This window comes from Haliotis asinina, chromosome 4, assembly GCF_037392515.1.
Source record: "Haliotis asinina isolate JCU_RB_2024 chromosome 4, JCU_Hal_asi_v2, whole genome shotgun sequence".
NCBI lineage: Eukaryota > Metazoa > Mollusca > Gastropoda > Lepetellida > Haliotidae > Haliotis > Haliotis asinina.
The window spans coordinates 43,357,473-43,382,588 of record NC_090283.1 but is presented as its reverse complement, the minus strand read 5'-3'; the positions used below and the strand labels follow the sequence as shown (position 1 = coordinate 43,382,588).

General features: G+C 41.1%; 3 protein-coding genes across 3 annotated transcripts; all 3 read left to right on the top strand.

Moving 5' to 3' along the window:
- The first annotated feature begins 1,034 nt into the window (after positions 1–1,034).
- On the top strand, positions 1,035–1,679 carry LOC137280959 (uncharacterized). The gene is made up of 2 exons (XM_067812135.1): positions 1,035–1,479; positions 1,615–1,679. Exons 1-2 carry the CDS (start codon positions 1,035–1,037, stop codon positions 1,677–1,679), a joined length of 510 nt encoding a protein of 169 aa, XP_067668236.1.
- A 7,312-nt stretch (positions 1,680–8,991) lies between these two features.
- Positions 8,992–10,100, top strand: LOC137280958 (uncharacterized). The gene is made up of 3 exons (XM_067812134.1): positions 8,992–9,058; positions 9,504–9,893; positions 10,036–10,100. Exons 1-3 carry the CDS (start codon positions 8,992–8,994, stop codon positions 10,098–10,100), a joined length of 522 nt encoding a protein of 173 aa, XP_067668235.1.
- A 3,678-nt stretch (positions 10,101–13,778) lies between these two features.
- Positions 13,779–23,380, top strand: LOC137281588 (divergent protein kinase domain 2A-like). The gene is made up of 5 exons (XM_067812918.1): positions 13,779–13,896; positions 14,791–15,560; positions 18,182–18,304; positions 19,778–19,955; positions 22,113–23,380. Exons 2-5 carry the CDS (start codon positions 14,862–14,864, stop codon positions 22,484–22,486), a joined length of 1,374 nt encoding a protein of 457 aa, XP_067669019.1. The 5' UTR covers positions 13,779–13,896; positions 14,791–14,861; the 3' UTR covers positions 22,487–23,380.
- Positions 23,381–25,116: the final 1,736 nt, after the last annotated feature.

The window sequence follows — 25,116 nt, the reverse complement described above, 5'->3', positions numbered from 1 at the left end:
TCAGATTCGGGATTCGAATCTCGAATCCGTTTCTAACTTCATGTTCCTCCGGTATGTGACGTAAGACATCTTTCAAAGGAAATGACGTCATAGACGCCTCATCATAGTTACGCCTTCATTGTCAGCGCATTGCCGCCTTGGTCGGACGTTTTGTTGCTGCCGCTGTTGTACCACGTCGTTTCGGACGCTGCTATCTCTTCTGGTCTATACGAGGTAGGTGACAAAATTTAATATCGAAAACTGTGTAATGCCCGTGAGCAAATAATGTAGAATACTTTTACGCAAGTTCACAAATATGCAAGTACAGATTACGCTTAAAATAGGGAGTTGAGTTCAACACGGACCCTGTGACGAACAAAACCACAAGGCCACTGAAGTGTTCTAATAGGATATCATTGTCAGTATCATATTACCGAACCAAAGTATTGAAGTTGTATATGCGGGAGGCTTAAAGAATAATCTTCATCCAGGATATACGGTTTATTGAAAACTTCGCTGATTTATCTGATTGCATACAGAAACTGGCCGGTGATAGATACAGAGTATCAATTTGGAAATGATGATATACATATTCTGCTTTATTTCTTGACAGCACGGAAAACAAGATGATCTTTCTACATGGACTGGCTTTAGCCGTATATGAATTTCAAAGATACCTCAAATACCGCGATGGTAGGTATTGTAAAACATGCATAGCATTATGTATTTTTCAAAGTATTTTTTGGTTGGGTTGGTTCGTTCGTTCGTTCGTTCGTGCGTGCAGGCGTGCGTGCGTGCGTGCGTGTGTGTGTGTGTGTGTGTGTGTGTGTGTGTGTGTGTTTGATTGTGCTTAGTTTGTAGTATAAGTCCACACACAGCAATGATCAAGTTATACCTGGTACATTTCTATATTTTGAGGAACACTACGTTTCGGAGTATATTTCATCTTTTCATCTTCAATATTTATGATCCTATTTTAATTAAAAATATATGTGGATTTCCAAATTTGATAAATATCCTCTTCGTATTATTAATAAAATTTGCAAAAGGTAAGAATGTCAGAATCGGTGTACATGATCGCCTGTTACCTGCAGTCGTTGCCCCCAACAGATCAGAGACAAGAGATGGGAAAGCGGGCTGCAGATCAGCAAGCCGCCGAGGCATACGCCGCCGCTGCTGTAGAGAAGGCCGCGGCTGCTACAGCTGCAGCAGACGCTGGTTACGTCGCCTGGAAGGAGGCCCTGATTTTTGCAGCTTTAGAGGCTGAGCGAGTGTCTGCGTACTCTTCGAAGAATGCTGGGTCACCTGCAACGTTGGAGGTCCATAGGTTAGAGGCAGTGGCATTGGAGAAGGCGTATGATTATGCAGCATTGGAGAAGGTGAGAGCAGATGCAGCTCTCGCCATGGAGAAGGCCCAGGCAGCCGCAGCTGGTACTGACCTCCCCACTGATGAAGACGCTGCAGCTGCTGTTGCAGTTTCCAATGCCGACACCGTTCCAAGTAAGAAACATTTCCATTGTATTCACAAAACGTCACTTGAAGCTGTTGTAAATATTCTGATATAAATATATTGTGTTCTTATGTTGTAGAATTAACCTTCTTACGGGGCTAACATATTTTCGTATTTTCTTTCAGCCAAACAAGACAAGGCCAAGAAGAAGGGCATCTTTGGGGGCATGAAGACTGGCTTCATGCTATAAATGCTGTTTTCTCATTGGTCCTCGACAGGCTACTTAATCCTTTCATGACCCATGCGCATGTCCTCCACTAACGACCTTGACTGTGATTGAACCAATTCCTGATGGACTATTTCGCTGAACATACAGCGGTTTGATCAACTTCTTCACAAACGAGTAAAATTAGGGGCTGATGGGTGAAGAGTTTACTACTGAATTTGAATATTTGTAATTATTGTTTCAATGAGCATGTACCAATTTCAGGGCTGTGAGATGGTTCTAAGTGATGACATATGCAAAAGCAACAAGCACTGTGACATATTGTGACGGGAGAGTGCGAGTGTGTTGTTTCACGATGTCGATGTGTTGTTGACCGCCAAGGTGGGACTTTATGCTGCTTAAGTCCAAGCTACCCTAACGTTGTGTTTCGACACTATTGGCAAACAGATAAATACGGTGGATGGTGGCTCAGTTTGGCAGACTGGCTGATGATTGTCCGTGAGGTCATAGCGATCGGGTGTTGAGATTTTCAAGAGTGGAGTTGGAGAGACGTTGGGTGCGGTGTTGGGTGAGATGTTTAAGAGGTGTTGGGTGAGATTTTCAAGAGGTGTAGGTTTAGGTGTTGAGGGGGTGTTGGGTGAGGTGTTTAACACGTGTTGGTGTGAGGTGTTCAAGAGGTGTTTGGGGAGATGTTCAAGGGGTGGTGTGTGAGGTTAACGTGATTGAGAGGGGTTCGACTTGGTGTCATAGCGGGTGATATTAGTAAATGTTCCCCAGCAGTGTATTTAAAAGGGACCCGTGTCACCTCTTTTGTGTTGTGTATCAAACAACCCAGTGTCTCCTTTCTAGTGTTGTGTCTCAAATACCCCAGAGTAAGCTCTCTAGTGAGGGTCCCAAATACCCCAGTGTCACCTCTCTAACATATTGATCTAGACACCAGTGTGACCTTTAAGTGTTGTGTTCTAAAGATACCTTTGCGATTTTTAGTGTGGTGTCCCAAATACCACTGTATCACCTCTCTAGTATTCTGTTCCAAAGACATCAGTGTCACCTCTCTAGTATTGCGTTCCAAAGACATCAGTGTCACATCTCTAGTGTTGTGTCCTAAATACCCCAGTGTCACCTCTCTAGTGTTGTGTCCCAAATACCCCAGTGTTACATCTCTACCGTCACCTCTCTAGTATTGTGTTCCAAAGACAATCAGTGTGAGCTCTCTAGTGTTGTGTCCCAAATACCCCAGTGTCACCTCTCTAGTGCTGTGTCCCAAAGACATCAGTGTCACATCTCTAGTGTTGCGTTCCAAAGACAATCAGTGCCACCTCTCTAGTGTTGTGTTCCAGATACCCCAGTGTCACATAGCTAGTGTTGTGTCCCAAATACCCCAGTGTCACATTGCTAGTGTTGTGTCCCAAATACCCCAGTGTCACATAGCTAGTGTCGTGTCCCAAATACCCCAGTGTCACATCTCTCTAGTATTGTATTCCAAATACCCCTGTGTCACATCTCTAGTGTTGTGTCCCAAATACCCCAGTGTCACATCTCTAGTGTTGTGTTCCAAATACCCCAGTGTCACATAACTAGTGTTGTGTTCCAAATACCCCAGTGTCACATCTCTAGTGGTGTGTCCCAAATACCCTAGTGTCACCTCTCTTGCGTTAGACAGAACTTGTACCACCAGAGTTCGAACCTGTAACCCTTCCTGGCTGTCACCAGCACAACCCACTCTCCCAGTCGTTTCCTATCCACCAGCCCTAACACCACACATCACAGATTTCTTTTAATTTGTTTTGTTAGCAACGCCTGTTTAAATAGCGGCTAGGACGATGATATTGCCAATGTCGTTTTACTTACCCATCAGCCTCTATTGTGATCACTATGTTGAATTGTTTTCATTCCGTTAGATAACATCTGTGAAATAAATGTGTGTAATTGTCTACCTGTTTGGAGTGTTCTGTTTCTGGTTGTTCGCCCAATCACGAGTATCGTGTACCATTCAAAATACAGACTATATCAATACCAGGTGACAGAACATAAAGGATGGGCAAGTTCAGACATGGTATGACGGGCATGGTGGACCCATATCTAACTGATTTGATTGGTCGAGAGCTTGAGATTTGTCGTAAGAATCAGGCCAAATTATGTCTTACAACTCGGCTGCGACTTTGAAAGTTCAGTGTAGCCTGTTTACTTCGATGTTTCAAGATCTACAGGCTTTCGCATTCGATGCTATGATATCTTATGTTTTTAAATGGTGGTGAAATGAAAGCCAAACTCTTTTGGGCCATGCACCCATCCGGTAATGAATACAAACTGACTGGAATAATGCTGACGTGATGTAAAACCCAACTCAACTTCCGTATACACCGATAGATTCGAGTGCCGACACGAGACGGCAATAATTGGGAAATACTGTTCAAGGCATCAACAAACGCAATACGCCCCACCCTGCGAGTTTGAGTGAAATGAAACATTGTCAAAACAGCCAAAAACACTCACCATGATTAATACAAACGCCCAAACACAACAGCCTAGTGCATGTGAAATACACGTGTTAACAAATTGTAAACAGCTATCAAAATGAACTGGGAATATGAATAGATAAACGCAGCTCTAGCTGTTGTTTTTGTTGTTTAAAGAAAGAATAAACCGACATATTTTGCACTCCTTTACCCATTACAAATGGAAGACATATGGTGAGTCTTGAGCTAAACACCATTTTTGGTGTTAAAAAACGGGTAGTTCTTCAATGCCGGGCCAAAAATTAAGTCGCCTCCTTAGAAAGGCTTTTCAGTTAGTTGTAAAATGTGTAACAATTAAGTTCGTCAGTTTGCTGATTACTCGTCCCAGAGGCGCGCACCTCTGATTGGTTGAAATTTCGCTCGCGGGACAGAATCGTGCACTGCTGTCAAAAAGGTCGATTTAAGGTAATTAAATGTCGAAATGAGTAGTTTTAATGTCGGGGTCTGTAAAAACATCTAGCCCGGGCAGTGGTCAACATCATAACCATTGATCTGCGCAGAGAAACAGTGCTAGAGAGAATTGATTTGTTTCTCATCCACTACCGAACTGGTTTCAATCCGTGATGGTGTAACACCAAACATCGAAAAACACCAAGTTCAACATTGTTGAATTTGCCAGAACAATGTGTTTTTTACTGATTATTCTTACATGAAAGTGAATAAATCCTGTGTCAAAAATAAAAAAAGAACAAATATTTAAACCGTCTATCCTAGAACATGTTTTAATATCTGCAGTTCAAAGACATCGTCCTGGACTCATCCAGTGCTATCGTGTGGTCTGCAAATGGATGGATGTACGTAGTGGATGTGGTATTTGTAGAGATCATAACATTGAAACATGCAGTAGGGATTCGAACAACGGGCCTTCGGATTCGAAGTCGGACGCCTTGTCCACATGCCCAAGGTCGGAATATTCTGTCAGTAATTCCGTGATGCATTCTCTAGGAGGCCCCTGCGTCCTGCTGAACAATAAAACAGTATTTTACACTGATGAATGAGTAGCGAAGCATGCACAAACTATCTGTAATGACGGTTACCTATAGGACGGGGAGATAACTCTACTGGCTAGCGACCAGTTATCGTCGCGTACCCGTTATCGCCACTTCGTCGTTACGGCGCATGCGCAGATCTGATCACGTCAATTTCGTTGTTTTTTCGAACGGCATTTTCAGATAGATCTTGGATATCCTAAAACATTTCCATGGTAAGTAAACAATAATTCAAATCAACATATAGAAGTTTGTTTTTGTCTTAATTGCGCGGTTGGGGGGATGTCACGTGATGGAAATGGTTGGCGTTTCACTTTCATATAAAACAATCCGAAAAAGTTACACCAACATTTAAAGTTTTGTTTTTAATTACAAAGCATTATTTTCTGTTTGGGTATGTATAAATTTTCACATAAAAGATAATTACAGCTCCATTTGAGCATTTCTACTTTTCGTCTCCCAGCGAAAAGGTCGGCTGAATCGCTGTATTATTGGCTGTCGGCTGCGATGGCTAGCAGGCAGACGACTTCTGGTACTCAAAGACAGACGATAAACAAAAAATATATTTAATTCTCATAACTGAAGTAGATTATCGAGGTAAAAGTAGAAATAATGGCGAAAGTTCAAAAACTCACCTTTGACTTTAGAATGTTAGACTTTATTCCAGAGTTTTACTGCTTGAGAAGTATGAGCTGAGCCAGCGCAGTGAACGCGTTTGTGACAAGCAGGTGGGGCAGGTAATCTGGACGAATACACTTGGTTCCTACAGATTGGCGATTAAGCACGTGCAATACATGCTGACCGTGGCGTGAAATCTATACCGCTACTGTTAAAACGTGTTTCGTAGAGCAATTTCGTTCAGCAAGACACCATGACGACACGATTCGCACGAGGAAATTGAACTTTTCAATATGTAGACGACAACCTGTTTCCCTCTTGTTTCAAATGGAATGTTCTGGAGGGCATTCCTTTATATGAAAATTGGGGTCATTTGTCACGTAGTGGCTCATCTAACACTTGTCAAGCAGTAGATCTGGGCGCGGAACTTCTGCTGATAGTAGGAGACAACTGATCCAATGCACAACACTGTATATAATTATCTGTATGGTAGAATGCATATGAAGAGGAACAATACCCAATTTATTTCCAATTTAGTTCACTCAAACAGCAAAGTATCCACTGGTCACATGAAGGATTGTTCACCATGCAGAGATATAAATATGAGCGCTAGGCTCGTAAGCAAATTTGAAATGCTACTTTCAGTAACTTTTATGAAATCTCCCTTTAAAATCCTTTTGGATTTGAAAAGAAATTTCTTGTTGTTTCAACTTACACGAAACCATGTTCTGTAAAGTTGTGCATGAATATGTTTATGATTTGATAAGATGGGGAATTAAACAAGTTCACATGTCTCCTTGTACTATTTCATCTAAATTAGATATGAATTGGAATGTATTAATCTTATTATATCATTACATTCATATATATGTTTCATATTTCATGAGAAAGATTCTCAAAACAGTTTCAGTCGTTTCCACTTGTAGTTGACTCTTAAAAAGATAAGGAAGCAATATGATCGAATGAATTTGGCCATCGCAGATAAGTATGTAGAGGCGTAGAATGCACGTATTTTTCCCGTATTTTCAGCGTGCCACATAAAACTTTGGATCATTACTTTCAGAGTAAGGCAGTAAACCAGGGCTTCGGTGAATGCTTACGGATGAAAAAGAAAAAAACGCTTAACGAACTACCTAATTTACATGGCTAACTAGGGCTTTTCATTAACCAGATCAGTTAGCAGATCATTCATTACCACGATTATTCCAGGACAAGGATGTCTAATCAAACAGTTATGGAGCAGAGCCCCGTTTCACAAAACTCTCGTAAGCCTAAGATCTCGTAACTTTTCTCGTAGCATCCGTAGCTCCTGTGTTACAGTATATGAGGTAGAACGGTTACGAGAAAACGTACGAGATCTTAGACTTACGAGAGCTTTGTGAAACGGGGCCCAGTACTTTACTCTTCTCGATCAAACAATGAACATACTTGGTGTTACTGATAAACCGTCACAGATCTTAAACGCAGACGCAGAGTCCAGCTTTTCTGGTAAATAGATGAACCATGAGAGAGTGACCACAGCCAGGGGGGAGCATGAGTACCACCTGTCACTTTCCACTGCAGATCACATTACAGCACCCGTCACAGTCTGCACCAGTGGCCGAGATCTACTGACAGTGGTAGTTTATGCTAAGTCCCTCCCACACAGGAACTACAAAGAAGTGGTACCAGGTGATTGGCTATTCGCTGTGTCTGCTTTGTTTGCCTCCCAATACAGCACACATCCTCCAGCCTCACGATGTAGACATTTTTGGGCCCCTTAAAGCAATATTCTCTGGTCTGGAAACCAAGCTGGGAGTTTCCAATAGCCATATGGTTGTTGGAGAGGCTAGATTCCCATTCCTGCTGAACCATTCCACTGACCATGTATGTTCCCCAGCGAGAGTCAAGGAATCGTCCAGGAAGATATTTGCAACTCTCATATGGAACAAGAACCCATTGTAATAAAACACCTAACTTTTGTTTGTTTTCTCTATGTACAATTTTCAAGGTCATGTCAGATCCGACCCGGTATGAGGAGCATGAAGTTAGAAACGGATTCGGGATCATATTGGGGTTTCGTAGTGTCTAATCACTTTCAAGTGCCGAAACCCCAATATGAAGAAAATCAAAGTTGACGCTGAAATACAGAAAAATGTTAGTTTGAGTGTTCATGTGTTTACGAAACCCGGGTTTACTAGCGGCCCCTAGTACCTTAGAAGGGGTGAGATAATGTATGCTGACACTGTTGTTCATAATAATTCAGATTCGGAATTCGAATGGCTAAACCCGAATATGAAGAAAAGTCAAAGTTGAGGCTGAAATATGGAAAAATGTAGGTCTGGGTGTTCATGTTTGTAAGATTTTAATCCCGAATTTCAAAATTAAATATTCATAGATACATACATACATACATACATACATACATACATACATACATACATACATACATACATACGTACGTACGTACGTACGTACGTACGTACGTACGTACGTACGTACGTACATACATACATACATACATTCACTTAAATTCAGGATTTAAATCCCGAATGTGAACAAAAAATTCAGATTCGGAATTCGAATCCCGAATGTGAACAAATAATTCAGATTCGGGATTCGAATCTCGAATCCCGAATCCCGAATCCCGATTCCGTTTCTAACTTCATGTTCCTCCGGTATGTGACGTAAGACATCTTTCAAAGGAAATGACGTCATAGACGCCTCATCATAGTTACGCCTTCATTGTCAGCGCATTGCCGCCTTGGTCGGACGTTTTGTTGCTGCCGCTGTTGTACCACGTCGTTTCGGACGCTGCTATCTCTTCTGGTCTATACGAGGTAGGTGACAAATATCGAAAACTGTGTAATGCCCGTGAGCAAATAATGTAGAATACTTTTACGCAAGTTCACAAATATGCAAGTACAGATTACGCTTAAACTAGGGAGTTGAACACGGACCCTGTGACGAACAAAACCACAAGGCCACTGAAGTGTTCTAATAGGATATCATTGTCAGTATCATATTACCGAACCAAAGTATTGAAGTTGTATATGCGGGAGGCTTAAAGAATAATCTCCATCCAGGATATACGGTTTATTGAAAATTTCGCTGGTTTATCTGATTGCATACAGAAGTAAATTGATACTGGACGGTGATAGATACAGAGTATCAATTTGGAAATGATGATATACATATTCTGTTTTATTTCTTGACAGCACCGAAAACAAGATGATCTTTCTACATGGACTGGCTTTAGCCGTATATGAATTTCAAAGATACCTCAAATACCGCGATGGTAAGTATTGTAAAACATGCATAGCATTATGTATTTTTCGAAGTATTTTTTGTTTGGTTTCATTCGTTCGTGCGTGTGTGCGTGTGTGTGTGTGTGTGTGTGCGTGTGTGTGTGTGTGTGTGTGTGTGTGTGTGTGTGTGTGTGTGTGTGTGTGTGTGTGTGTGTGTGTGTGTGTTTGATTGTGCTTAGTTTGTAGTATAAGTCCACACACAGCAATGATCAAGTTATACCTGGTACATTTCTATATTTTGAGGAACACTACGTTTCGGAGTATATTTCATCTTTTCATCTTCAATATTTATGATCCTATTTTAATTAAGAATATATGTGGATTTCCAAATTTGATAAGTATCCTCTTCGTATTATTAATAAAATTTGCAAAAGGTAAGAATGTCAGAATCGGTGTACATGATCGCCTGTTACCTGCAGTCGTTGCCCCCAACAGATCAGAGACAAGAGATGGGAAAGCGGGTGGCAGATCAGCAAGCCGCCGAGGCATACGCCGCCGCTGCTGTAGAGAAGGCCGCGGCTGCTACAGCTGCAGCAGACGCTGGTTACGTCGCCTGGAAGGAGGCCCTGATTTTTGCAGCTTTGGAGGCTGAGCGAGTGTCTGCGTACTCTTCGAAGAATGCTGGGTCACCTGCAACGTTGGAGGTCCATAGGTTAGAGGCAGTGGCATTGGAGAAGGCGTATGATTATGCAGCATTGGAGAAGGTGAGAGCAGATGCAGCTCTCGCCATGGAGAAGGCCCAGGCAGCCGCAGCTGGTACTGACCTCCCCACTGATCAAGACGCTGCAGCTGCTGTTACAGTTTCCAATGCCGACACCGTTCCAAGTAAGAAACATTTCCATTGTATTCACAAAACGTCACTTGAAGCTGTTGTAAATATTCTGATATAAATATATTGAGTTCTTATGAACTAAGTTGTAGAATTAACCTTCTTACGGGGCTAACATATTTTCGTATTTTCTTTCAGCCAAACAGGACGAGGCCAAGAAGAAGGGCATCTTTGGGGGCATGAAGACTGGCTTCATGCTATAAATGCTGTTTTCTCATTGGTCCTCGACAGGCTACTTAATCCTTTCATGACCCATGCGCATGTCCTCCACTAACGACCTTGACTGTGATTGAACCAATTCCTGATGAACTATTTCGCTGAACATACAGCGGTTTGATCACCTTTTTCACAAACGTGTAAATTTAGGGGCTGATGGGTGAAGAGTTTAATACTGACTTTGAATATTTGTGTATGTGTAATTATTGTTTCAATGGGCATGTACCAATTTGTGAGATGGTTCTAAGTGATGGCATATGCAAGAGCAGCAAGCACTGTGACATATTGTGACGGGAGAGTGCGGATGGGTTGTTTCACGATGTCGATGTGTTGTTGACCGACAAGGTCGAACTTAATGCTGATTAAGTCAAAGTTGTGCTTCAACACCACTGGCAAACAGATAAACAGGGTGGATGCTGGCAGTTGGTCAGACTGGCTGATGATTGTCCGTGAGGCCATAGTGAAGAGTGTGTTGAGATTTTGGACAGCTGTTCAAGAATGGAGTTGGAGAGACGTTGGGTGAGGTGTTGGGTGAGGTGTTCAAGAGGTTTTGGTTGAATTGTTCAAGAGGGGGCGGGTGAGATGTTCAAAACGTGGTAGGTGAGATGTTCAAGAGGCGTTGAGTGAGGTGTCAGAGAGGGGTTTGAAAAGTGTTAAAAGTGGTGGGAAAGGTGTGATCGCGTCTTTACTTTTGTTAACTTGATTGAGAGGATTTCGACATGGTGCCACAGCTGGGTGATATTAGTAAATGTTCTCCAGCATTTTGTTTAAAAGGGACCAGTGTCCCAAACAACCCAGTGTCACCTTTCTTGTGTTGTGTCTCATAGACTCCAGTGTCAGCTCTCTAGTGTGGGTCCCAAATACCCTAGTGTCACCTCTCTAACATTTTGCTCTAAGGACACCATTCAGATCTTTTTAGTGTTGTGTTCCAAAGACAGCTGTGTGATCTCTCTAGTGTGGTGTCCTAAATACCACTGCATCACCTCTCTAGTATTGTGTTTCAAAGACATCAGTGTCACCTCTCTAGCACTGTGTTCCGAAGACACCAGTGTCAGTTCTCTAATGCGGTGTCCCAAATACCCCAGTGTCACCTCTCTAGTATTGTGTTCCAAAGACACCAGTGTCAGCTATCTAGTGTGGTGTCACAAATACCCTAGTGTTACCTCTCTAGTGTTGTGCTCCCAAGACACCAGTGTCAGCTCTCTAGTGTGGTGTCCCAAATACCCCAGTGTCACCTCTCTAGTATTGTGTCCCAAATACTCCAGTGTCACCTCTGTAGTGTTGTGTCCCAAATACTCCAGTGTCAGCTCTCTAGTGTTGTGTCCCAAATACCCCAGTGTCACCTCTCTAGTGTTGTATTCCATATACCCCAGTGTCACATCTCTAGTGTTGTGTCCCAAATACACCAGTGTCACCTCTCCAGCGTTGTGTCTCAAATGCCCCAGTGTCACATCTCTAGTGTTGTGTCTCAAACACCCCAGTGTCACATCTCTAGTGTTGTGTTTCAGATGCACCAGTGTCACATCTCTAGTGTTGTGTCCCAAACACACCAGTATCACCACTCCAGAGTTGTGTCTCAAATACCCCGTGTCACCCCTCTAGTTTTGGACAGAACCTATACCACCAGAGTTCGAACCTGCAACACCCCCTGGCTGTCATCGGCACAACCCACTCTCCCAGTCGTTTCCTGTCCATCAGCTCTAACACCACATGTCAGAGATTTCTGTTAATTTGTTTTGTTAGCACGCCTGTTTTAATAGCTGTTAGAACGATGGTATTGCCAATATCGTTTCATTTACCCATCAGCATCTATCGTGATCACGATGTTGTTTTCATTCTGTTAGATAGCATGTGTGAAATAAATGTGTGTAATTGTCTACCTGTTTGGAGTGTTCTGTGTCTGATCGTGCGCCCAATCACGAGTATCGTGTACCATTCAAAATACAGACTATATGAATACCAGGTGACAGAACATAAAGGATGGGCAAGTTCAGGCATGGTATGACGGACATGGTGGACACATATCTAACTCATTTGATTGGTCGAGAGCTTGAGATTTGTCGTAAGAATCAGGCCAAATTAAGTCTTACAACTCGGCTGCGACTATAGTTGTGTGCAATTTCAAATCGTTAGGATTGGATGTTCCAATCGTTGCTACAAATTGTTATTAGACGTTGCACCGCGAGAACTAAGCATATGAGAACGTCAGTCGTGTTTTAATATTGTTTGCATCGTGAGGAGATTAAATATGTCGGAGTTTGAGGCCCGTTTGCGTGGTTGATGGCATGTCATCGTGTCCCTGACAGTCACTAGATTGTCTGGTCCAACAAATCTTCAAGTTTTCTCTCACATCAACTTGGTACAATGCCATAATACTTTTGTTCAAACTGGCTTTGACCTCAACCATTTTGAGAGTTCAGTGCAGTTCAGTTTAATTCGATGTTCTGTTAACAGTCCAAGACCTACGGGGTGTTCCGTATGCAATGATAGATTTGAGTGCCGACATGAGACGACAATCATTGGGAAATACTGTTCAAGACAGCAACAAACGCAACAATACGCCTCACTCTGCGACATTGCAAATATCATAATTAAATATGGATCCATCGATTAACACGATGATCATCTCGACAGTTGGAATATGATGATAGGCATCAACCCCGTCAATAAGTAAGAGTACTCGATCCCGTCTGTGGGCACTTTAAACGACATGTTGGAACATGAAGTAAAGCAACTGACTCAATATTTGTTGTGTTTAAGTGAAATATAACATGCCAAAAACAGCCAAAAGCAAGGGTGCTGAAACACCCCAGCACCATGTTTGATTCAAACGCCCAAACACAACAGCCTAGTGCACGTGAAATACATACTTAGGACATCCGTTAACAAAATGTAAGCAGCTTTCAAAATGAATTGGGAATATAAATAGATAAACACAGCACTGCTGTTTTTGCTGTTTAACGCCTTACTCAGCAATATCCCAACTCTAAAAATATCTCTTTTAAAATATCGAGTCCAGACAATCTAGTGCTGAACATAATGAGCACTGATCTGGGCAACGCGGATATGACGACACGTGTCAAATCAACCAAATCAGCGATCCTGGCCGCCCGATCCCGTATCGCCTCTTATGATAAGCATGGGTTGTTGAAGATCAGTTCTAACCATGATCTTCTCGGTTATATGAACACCGTGGTGGTGCAAACACCAAACATCGAAAAACGCCAACTGCAGCACTGCGGAATTTTTTTTTTTTTTTTTTTTTTTTTTTTTTTTGATGATTCATACATAAATGTGAATTACGCCTATGCCAAAAATAAAAAAGAACAAATTTTTAAGCCGCATATCGTAGAACTGCCTTCATGTCTGCAATTGAAAGACATCGTCCTCGCCTCTTCCAGTGCTATGTTCCCCTGTGGTCTGCATTTTGATAGTGGATTTGGTACTTGTGGTGACCATAAAATTCAGACATGTAGTAGGGATTCGAACCACGTGCCTTGCGATTCGAAGTCGGACCCCTTGTCCACATGGCCAAAGTTGGAACATTCTGTCAGCAGTTCCATCGTGTACTCTCTGGGAAGACTCCACGCCCCGCTGCAGAATAAAATAGCATTTGCAAATCTAACGAAGCACACATAAAATCTATTTAGCGAAGGTATCACAGCAGGGGGAGATAACTCTAAATACGGAAGTCACAGTAAACATGGTTCGAGCAAGTTGAAACAGCGAAGCGGGGTTGTCCTTTCATATCATTTCTGTCTCACACGTACAAAGGCATCGAATGTAAGTATGATAATTTGTAAGAGTTGCATGTGCCCCCTTTCTTTCTGATCTTGCGCTGATGTGCAGTGTTAGGCACCAAGTATCCGTCATCGTACATCGAGGGATCGATTAGTTGTGAATGGACATAGTTGTGTGTACTCAGTACAGGTAACGATCCCCAGAACAGGTTTTGAAACAACAGGTGTATGTGATGGATAGTGATCAATTTCTGGTCTTGACCTTCGTGAGTAATAATGGGATCGTGATAGTGAAAGGTGGATTGAGGATTTTGAAATAGTTTGGGGTGTAAGTGACACCCAAGTCGTGACATGAACTGTTTGAGCCAAGGTTACCATTAGCATTCGAGAGGGTAGATTGGAGTACGCCTCCCACTGTCCCAGTCCACCGATGATGATGATTCAGCCATTGTAGAGACACAAAAATAACATGAGGATGGGGATAACATGAAAGTAACATGAGGCAAGGTTTACTTCCCAATATTGAAACAACTATACAATTACGAATTTACTAGGTCAGAGCTTGCGACCTCTCCTCTCAGTTCCTCATGAGTGCCTTTGGTTAATCAGAGGAAAGCTTATAGCTACGTCACTTCTGAATCAGGGAACAGCTTTCTAGCATTATATTTTATTTTCAAAACGAAATGCATATGACTCAGTGAAAAGGGTGCTACTGCAGTCCCTGGTAATAAATGGTAATTATGTGAATGCATAACTTAGATATAAGACATCAAGTGCTGGGTGTAGTTTTGTCTTTTAAGATACATTTACATGTTGGTACATGTTGGTCATGCAACGGATGTCATGACTCCGTTTGTCACACGACGCAGATGCATGACAGCTTACTGGTTTTGTTCTAGTCTTCACAAACTTTTGATTTTCTTGTAAACTGTTTCAGATTTGAAATATTTTCTCTTGGGGAATGAGAAAACAGGGTCCTAACTACACTCAGTCGAGGCTCACACCACCATGCTCCCAACACCAAACAATGTGAGGAGCCGGTACTCCAAGCAGTACAAAGAAAAGGGAATGGCAAACCTGGAGAGAGCCGTTCATGACTCTGCGCTGAAATTCAAGAAATTACCAACAAGGGCCAAAATCTTATTTGCTTCCTCCCTGGTCATATCTGTGCTATTCTACGGTTTGATCATCAGAAGTTTTTTCAAAAATGATTTGATGGATGAAAACTTCCTGGAAACTGATAAGTGTCCGGCCTGTTATGGCGTGAGTGCATGTGGTCAGTTCTTTTACGATCGTGTCAAGTTTAAGGGGTGGTCGAAGTTACGATTCCTTGACAGGGTCAATGTGAAGAATGTTCACTTTGCACATCATCAGGATTTGAACAGTGTTGTTATCAAGAAATTGGGTCATGATAGTGAACTCCAGGAAGTTGATGATAAAATCTGTTCTGATGGCAACCGGCCTGCTGGTTGCGATGTTCCTAGGGTTATATATATCACAAATACAGCTGAGACAATGAAGAAAGGTCCCATTCAGCCAGAAATTTTGAAGGGAGATGCATCCATGTTTACATGTGGTTCCTACCGATTGTTGGATCGCATGTGGCATTATTACAAGGAGAGGACGAAGAAGAATGACATTTTTTTCAGGGATAAGGTTCAACTGTGGTATATCAGTATGGTCAACACTGAGCCTCTCATGTTGCAGGTAAGTTATAGAGTGAGTGAGTGAAACGTTATACTCATTGTTACAGGTAAGTTATAGAGTGAGTGAGTGAAACGTTAGCCTCATTGTTACAGGTAAGTTGCAGAGTGAGTGAGTGAAACGTTAGCCTCATTGTTACAGGTAAGTTGCAGAGTGAGTGAGTGAAACGTTAGCCTCATCGTTACAGGTAAGTTGCAGAGTGAGTGTGTGAAACGTTAGCCTTATGTTCCAGTTAGGTCACAGAGACAAGATGGCTCTTTAGAAATTAAAGTTGTTAACACCACTCTCATTTGTCAAACAATGTAGCAGTGGTCTGTAAATAACCGAGTCTGTATGAGACAACCCAGTGATCAACAGCATGAGCTACCCAATCAGAAATATAAGCATGGTAAGGATCAGCTGAAGTAAAACCTGACAGCCTTGTTCGCTAGTAATGATTTCACTTAAAATTGTTCAGTACTCATCAGTTTCTGCGTCCTATATGCATAAAAATTAACAATGGACACAACAACATGTGGTAACACGTGCACAAGGACGCAGAAAAAGTCCAAACATTTTGGCAAATATTTTGATCAAGTAACAGTAAGTTATCGCTGAATCTGCTACTAGTGGGGTTATGGTATCATTTGCAATTTAATTGTAACAATGTGCAGCTCAGGATACAAATACAATAACAGTAACTGAATTACAACACTATTACAACATAGTATTAGTAATAATACTTAATAATACTTAGTAATAAATGTCTGGGTCCCCATTTTGTAGTCCAGGACCCCTGCCAGTTAAGAGGATGAATCCCAGTGACCTTCAAATATAGGACACAAGGTAAATCCTTGGCTCACTTTGCAAATGAGTGAGTTTAGTTTTATGCCGCACTCAGCAATATTCCAGGTATATGGCAGCTTTGCAAATGAAGCAGACACATTGATGAAATCTATTTAGGAAATCTATTTATAAATATATAAAACATGCACCAATGCATCGTTCAAAATAACCACTAGCCCGGTAGCCCAGTGCTGGGTAAAACTTTTCTGGGCTAGTGAAAATAAAATGATGGTAGCCTGCTTGGCTTGCGTAAATTTTCAGTCTGTGAAAAATTCTTTTCATGGCGTTTTCTGATTAAGAAAAATTCTTAATTCTCCTAAAGCTGACAATTCTGAGCTTATTGAAAATGCACATGAAGCTGAAATCCTAACCCATTTCTAAGACGTGTTGTGGTAAGAAGTGTTAGGAAATAAACACCAATCAAAATAGCCGACACATTCTTTATGTGCTGAATCACCTGGTCCTGACAATTTGTAAGGTTGATGTTCTACTTTGAACTTTATGAAAGGAATAGTAAATAGCTACTTTTGAGAGTTCTGTATCTTTCCTTTGTTTTGCTAGTGATCTTGAAAAATTATTATCATACACTGCAACAGTGCAACCAATTTTTTATGAACAAAGTGTAATGGAGCATGCTCACAGTAAGAGCATGACATAGATTTTCTAATTTGTAGCCAGGTAACCGCTAACCGCTAGGTATCATCAATATCAGTCTTTGAACACAGCATGTTCTTTCAGAGTTGATTTACAATACATCCCATATCCTGCACAGGAGTTGAAAAAAAACGTTTGCTTGACGCCCAATGCCCGGGACAAGTCAGTTTTCATTTGGGGAATCAAATAATGGTATATTACTTGTCTGTGGGTTACTACATAATTTCTAGTTATATTTTCAAACTGCAAATAAACTTGAATTTCATTTCACATCTTCTCATAATGTAGCTATTAAATTTCGTAATTATAAATAAATAGAGATCAGTCTAAAATTTATCACTTTTCAATAAGTATTCCTGTAAACGTTAACATCAAACGTTGTGTCATAAAATCAGCATGGCAAATATTGTTCACCGCAAGCAAACTGTTCCCAGTTCTTTATAGGAAGACCCAGAATGTACATTACACCTTGCATATGTGCATCTGCTTGTCTGTGTTACTGGAGAAACATGAGTAGGTGAGTTCACCTGCAGACCGCTGCCATATTGCTAAGTGCGGCGTTTGACAACAAACGAATCCATGTTCATGTGCTTGACTACATGCGTTCGAAAATAACATTGGTCCTTAGGCCCAAAGCTGACAGAAAAGCACTTGGACCAACAACTTTTGTCTTCAGCATGTCCTTTTGGGTGACAGCTGTTTCATTGTCAATAATTAAGAGACTATCATTCAGTAATTTCTACTTTTTACCTAGATCAGGAGCTTTTGTCTGTAAGTGAAACAGCTATCATCTTCGAAGAAGCAAATTAACAAAACGTCACATTTTTTGTTTGCTTGGAATTACCAATATCATAGGTAACACATTCTGATCAGAAGGCACGACTTTTCTGGTCTGGGTCCTTAGAGCCTGCAGCTTTTCAGGGTTGCAAGCAAACACTAGTTTGTCCTGTCCTATGCAGGAAATATGTTTGAATCATTCATGACAGCAGGTTTGTTAAATGTCTGTCTTTCTAGAGATATTTAGCTACACATCCAGGTGAGCTACACATCCAGGTGAGCTACACATCCAGGTGAGGTAATGTACCTTGACACTATTTTATTTGTAAATCTCTTTTTGTTGGCCTAATAGTTATTGACATTTTCAGACATTCCCAGCGTCGGAGGGATGGCCGTTTCCCGAGTACTATGGTGCGTGTGGGCGCTACATGATGGTGGAAGACACTGGCAGACCCCTGGAGGACTTTTACGATGCTCCGTTTCAGAAGAGGGTAGGTGAAGGTCACTGCTTTTAGACAAGTTCTCTCAAATTGTCAGGATGCCCTCTGAGTCCGCTCATTGTATACAGGCAATTGTAGAGGATGATTTTCAATTCAATGTCTTTAAAAATGGCTGCCAAATATATATAAAATGCTTTGAATTAGGAAAAAATATTGTTCCAGTTTACTGTTAAATAAATGTATAAGGCCTCGTTTGTAACTTTGCTTATGAAAAAACAACCTAAAATGACATTTAGAAAAGAAAATTCTTAGACAAATGTTTGTGTGTCTTTTTCAACTAGATGAAATCTAAAAAAAAAACATGACTCGAAATGTAAACATCATACCTCAAACATGATCAGCATTCGAAATAATTGCCGGCCCAGAAGCAGTTTCAAATATCTGCAGGCTCTTGTGACCTGTGGTAAAATATCTGGCAATTTTCTTTTTCAAACTGTAATCATTCCCATAATGTTTTTCTTTATTAACAGTCGAGAATCATTCTTGATCCATCGCACATGAAATACCTAAAACTTGCCCTGATTACACAATACCATTTAGAAAGTAGTCAAATGCAACATACGTCATATTTGGGTTTTCACTTTCTTAGTCCCAACCGGGATTTGAACCCGCACCCTCAGAGTCAGGCACCTAATTGCCAGCACACAAAGTCAGTCGCCTAGCCTGCTCAGCTAGGTGACTGAGCAGTGACTGAGTGGGCTAGATGGCTGACTTTGTGTGCTGGCAATTAGGTGCCTGACTCTGAGGGTGCGGGTTCGAATCCCGGTTCTAGCAGTACTAGGATTTGTACTTCACTAAGAAAGTGAAATCCGAAATGTGACATATGTTGCATGATCCATCATGTTAAGATAACTTACAGTTTCACTTTCTGGTATTTCAGCGCTTTGTGCCTGGGAATGTCCATACCAGTCTTGAACAAATATATACATCTCTCTCTACGCTATATGGGTGGCTAAATGATTTTGTAGAAACAGTGTGAAATTTGTACAGAGTTGTCTATCATGTTTCTTATCGGTTTGACTTTGACAAAATGGGTTTGTAGGTTTCATTCAGTACCTGAAGATTTTAGTGCCTTTAGGGCAGCAGGCCGAGATGGCCAGGCGGCAGCAGGCCGAGATGGCCAGCAGCAGGCCGAGATGGCCAGGCGGCAGCAGGCCGAGATGGCCAGCAGCAGGCCGAGATGGCTAGCAGCAGGCCGAGATGGCTAGCAGCAGGCCGAGATGGCCAGGCGGCAGCAGGCCGAGATGGCCAGCAGCAGGCCGAGATGGCCAGGCGGCAGCAGGCCGAGATGGCCAGCAGCAGGCCGAGATGGCCAGGCGGCAGCAGGCCGAGATGGCCAGCAGCAGGCCGAGATGGCTAGCAGCAGGCCGAGATGGCCAGGCGGGAGCAGGCCGAGATGGCCAGGTGGCAAATTGAAGTATTGCAAACTCTGATCATGATATGTCATATCTTTAACTCTTCTAGGCGGATCTAGCGTTGCAGATCATGAAGATAGCTGACAAAATGACCAACAATGAAGAAGAGTTTGCCCTGTACTGGACCGACCTGACTTATGAAAACTTGTCTGTTGATGCATCTGGCAAGGTCAAGGTTGTTGACCTTGAGAATATCATCGTAGTGGATCTCATGGCAATCGCAGCAAGTATGTCCATTTATACTTCATGTTATAACTGAATACAATGAATAACACATGAACTGTGTTGGTTGTATTTGTTACCCAGTATTTGTATTCATTATCCGATATTTGTATTAACTACCTAGTGTTTGTATTCGTTACCCAATATTCATCTGTATCTTATTTGCCTAAACTTGGATTTTTTGAGGCCCAAGAATCCAAACAAAATGGTTGCCCTGTTCCGGGTCTAAATAAACTTACACTCAGTATTATTCGTTATTCGTTTGTTATACTGAGTCTAACAAACACTAGTACAATGCTATTTTCCGCATGATTGCTTCTGTGTGAAACATATGGACTACAGCATTATCGACATCGTTGAGTAAACTATTGCTGAAAATAGCTTTTTTGTCAATGTTCCAGGGTGTCATTTTGCGGAAATATAAGCTAATATTAACCGTGTCATCAGAAACCCCTAATACCCAATATTTTGCAGGTCAAATAGATGTGGATTTTTTTAGGATTTTCGTTCATTCAGAGATCAGTGTCAAGACTGTCGAAGAGAAAACTAAAAAATACATTTTGTAGCCCAAACCTTAAATAATAGCTGTTGTCTCATTGGTTAACTCTGTTCATCTGTCTCATGTTTGATTGAACTGTCATGGGTCGCTCAAAGTTGTAGCTAGGGTTTACTGGGGTTTGTTAGTGTAGGAAATAGCGTCTGCCCAGCGGCCCGCTGCCTGCTAGTTACATGGCGGCTTACAACTTTCCATTTTCTATGGGTATATATTTTACCATGTCATTGACTATGAGTGATATTTTGAAAATAGTTTACAATTGTGGTAGCTACGTCTATGAATAGTTCACGATCAGCCAAACTGTAACTTCCACAGATCAGCCTACCCTTTTATCTAAAACTAAACATGATTGGTCTAAGAATGCTTTCAGTGACCAAGTTGTTTTGTTAAATTTGCTGTCGCGGATGTTTACTTTTCACAAGGAGAGTTACAAATCCCCTGTGGTAACTGCATGAAGAACATACCAAAGATACTGACCATTCTGACTTTGCCTGTTTGTCTCATTCACATGGCAGTGACACTAAATGGACCCATGAAGATCCCAGGGTAGAATAGGCCTTCAGCAACCCATGCTTGCCATAAAAGGCGACTATGCTTGTCGTAAGAGGCGACTTACGGGATCGGGTGGTCAGCCTTGCTGCCTTGGTTGACACATGTCATCCATTCCCAATTGCACAGATCGATGCTCAGGTTGTTGATCACTGGATTGTCTGGTCCAGACTCGATTATTTACGGACTGCCGCCATATAGATGGAATATTGCTGAGTGCGGCGTAAAACTAAACTCACTCACTCACTGACACTAAATTAAACAACAGCTACCACCAAGTTATGCTTTGTAAAATTTGCTTTTGCATATGTTTAAGGTTACTGAACTATAAATAATTCTTTGATAACAGTATTTTAATGCCCTACCTCAGTTTCCTATTTTTAATACATGGCTGGTTACATGTTTACAGTGCCAGCAACATTTTTCAGTCATTAGCCCACTCTTTCTCTTTCCACAGAGGTTAGTTGTCATATCTTCCTACGTAACCTCTGTTCTAATACGACCCTTTCATGGTGCGAGTGTTCAAGACTCGTGATTGGAGGCAATCAGATTTAGTAGTGCAATCAGCGGTTTCAAAAGTGATCGTTTGCAAGATCTAGGTAATTTCCGGATGCATTGTGAAAAATAGAACCATTTCCTGAGCATGATACTCAAATGTTTCTTCTAGACAGAACTCAATCATGTCATATTTGTTTCTCCACATTGCTTGCATTTGTCAAGTTGAATCTAGGTCGATGTAACATGTATTCTGATTGGAGAGAAAAAAAGGGAGATAAATCTGCTGCCATTTTTGCCGGTAGGGGATTTTATGAGAACCGCAAAATATGGCTGTATTAGAACAAAGGTTCGTAGGAAGATATGACAAGTAACCTCTGTGGGAAGAGAATGTAGCCCACTGGGCTTCCTGTTTTTTTCATGAGTTTCATACACTGTTATAGCTGCGTAATAAATATTAGTGAGCCTAAGTTTACTTAGACTGCCCCGTCCCAATTTTCCAGTATGTTTTTATCTCTGTATGAAACCTCTCTATTTACCTCTGGTATATTCTTTCTTCCAGCCAAGCCCAAAGGATGGGATGACTTTCTGGAGAGCCCTTTTGATGAATGTGGAGGCAAAAACTGCTTAGGCTTCTCCACTAAGAAACTGTGTTCACATGTGAACTCTGATCATAATTATTACGCAGCATGCCGCAACATTTTGTCCCAGTATGCAAATGAAGACGGAAGACCAGGAGGGCTGCTACACGACATGCCAGAGCATGCTCGGGACTATTGGGACCTTGAAAATCTTCTCAATGAATGTGCACGGCCTCAGAAAGAACAAGGTCGAATGAAGGTCAAGGGCAAACTGATGACTGCATTCGAGAATCTGAGGTCTGACCCAAATTTGGAAGTTAATGTATTGGATGAAGCTTTGAAAGATCAACATTAAACATGTTTTTGAGAAGTCTAAAAGGCAGCTTTAAAGGATGACGAATAAAAACTTAGAACAAATATTATTCATGGACTGATATGACATTGTGATTGTGCCACAAAGATTATGATGACACCCAGGTCTTGAGTCAGATGACTTGGAGATGACTTGGAGATGACTTGGAGAGTAACATGTAGTCTCCGAATGTACAGAATTTTGAAAGAAACACTGAACTGAAAAGGGGCCCCAGGGAATGGCATATTCTGAATCTAAACCTTAGGGAGTTGCTTCATTTAGGTCTTTTGACATTATGGAATTTGATGGATGGGAAAACAGTGAGGTACAGGGGCATCAGGATGACGTATACATTGGATCATTTTCTGGACTTTGGTTGAATATTATATGACATTGTTTGTTTTTAATCATGTTGTTGATTGGAGTGGGGACTTCAGTGGGTTTGTTTATACTGTGGTGTACTTACACTACTGGAAACTACAGCTTACCTCTTGTGATGGAGAACTGAGATATTCTATAAATTCTTGCCACTAAGTGTGAATGTCTGCTCCCATTGTGTTCAGTTTCATCATCTGTATATGTGCTTCAACATCATTAAAACTTTCTTCCTATTCAGTACCTGATTGTGTGTGACACTTCCCAGTAGAAGGTCATGGTCATGTCAGTTGTTGGTCATCAACATATCAGCATAATGAATGATTGATAGATTTTTGTTTAGGTCAGTCCAATTTTATTTCTGGTTTTACGAACAACATACCTTTTCAAAAATAAGAAAAAGAATAAAATAAGTTTTTCCCAGCTCAAAAAAAAAAAAAAAATTATTTTTTTTATTTTTTCCCCTGCCTGAGAGGACAAAACCCCATAAAACAAGAAATAAAATTTGTCCAGTCAGCATTATTCCAGCTACATGGTTGTGGTCTTTAAGAAATCTAGTCTGGACCAGACAATCCAGTGGTCAACATCATGAACATCTATCTATGCATATGGGATATGTCAGCAAGCCTGACCACCCTATGCTGTTAGTTGCCTCTTACAACAAACATAGGTTACTTAAGATATATTTTCACCCTCATCTTCATGGGTTCTACATTCTCAGAACAACATTCGGACAAGTTTAGTTGATTTGTGTTGCTTGCAAACAAACATAGCCAAGAGTTTTGTTTTTAAAATAATAAAACCTTTGCTGTTTTCTAAGATGTTGAAAGCAAGCAAACTCAAGTATAAAGGCATCTTTCATTCTGATTAGATGGTCACAGGACACAGCTCATACCATTCGTGCTGCTTTAGTGCATGTGGTGTACCAAAAGGTGATGACATTTTTGCTCTGTTTTGGAATGGATTGGTTCTGTTAGGTACTGTCAGTCACAATATTGGTGGTGTAACACTAAAGACTGACTAACTGAGTTAAGATACTTGTTAGTGCAGTGTGTAGCAAGAGGAGTTTTATTGTGACATGCTAATGTCAGATGATACTGCAGGCCTTCAAGCCTTTCGGTGCATAGTCCAGGGGGAGAATTTCAAAAAGGGCCTAGAAATAGGATTTCGTAGCCTCCCAAGTACTGATTTTGTTTGACACTACCTTCAGTTAGTATGATGTCTTGGGCTTATGAAAAGGCCTGTAACACTCTCAGATTGTGGTATCAGCTGGCAACTTTATGTGATGGGGGGTCTGTGAGCATTTTCTTGACATTAGGTTTGCTGCCTGACAATATCTCAGAGTAAATCATGGATAGTTTTACTACTATCAATCTGATCACTTTCATTTTGATTTTTGTGTATCGGTAAAGGATGTATAACTTTTTTCACATATTTTTGCTTTTGAAAATAATCAAAATGGCCTCCATTTTTGGCCGTCATCATGAATTGTTGTGTGTTGCCTTCTTGGCAGTTAAATTTACATAAAAATTAACACCAGATGTGTCCATTTACATCCAATGTTGATACTTTTGATGTTTTTTGACACTTGTCTCTTCTAGAGTGGTGGTTTTGGCACAAAACAAGTAGTTTTAGTATGGTCATGTTGTGGTAATATAATGTTTTTAAACTTTTACAGTTTTTTTTTGAAACAGTTTCCTCTTTACTTCTAGAGTGACAGCATGTTATATGGAATATAACCCAGAATTCAGAATGGCCATATCACCCAGAATTCAAAATGGCTGTAGAGGACTAAGTTTGTACTGATATGTAAACAAACAATTCATTTGATGTCAGATGTTTTATACAGTATCGAAAAAGAAATTTCAATGGTATGGTTAATAAACGCTTCACATTCCTAAAATAGTTGATGAAATAACATCATCCAAAGTGTTAGAAAACTATGCTTCAAGGCCGATAACTGCCTCTAAGCTCTGACTGTACAGGGTCTGGGAAGCAGGGTACAGCTGCCCCCTATAATTTTTTACAGGTTACTTTCTGTGCATAAACGTGTTGATATAACACTGTTTTAATATTGGTAGTGCTCCCTTGACTGAGAAATGGTAACGTCAGCCCAGTTGTAGCTATTCAAAGTGGTATGTCAGATAACTCTTAATCACTTGATTTTTAATGTTGATTTTTATTTTTTAATATTGGACTTGTTTCTTGACGTGTTTCTGCGTTTAGCAGTGTATGGCAAAAACAAGCAATCCTAAACG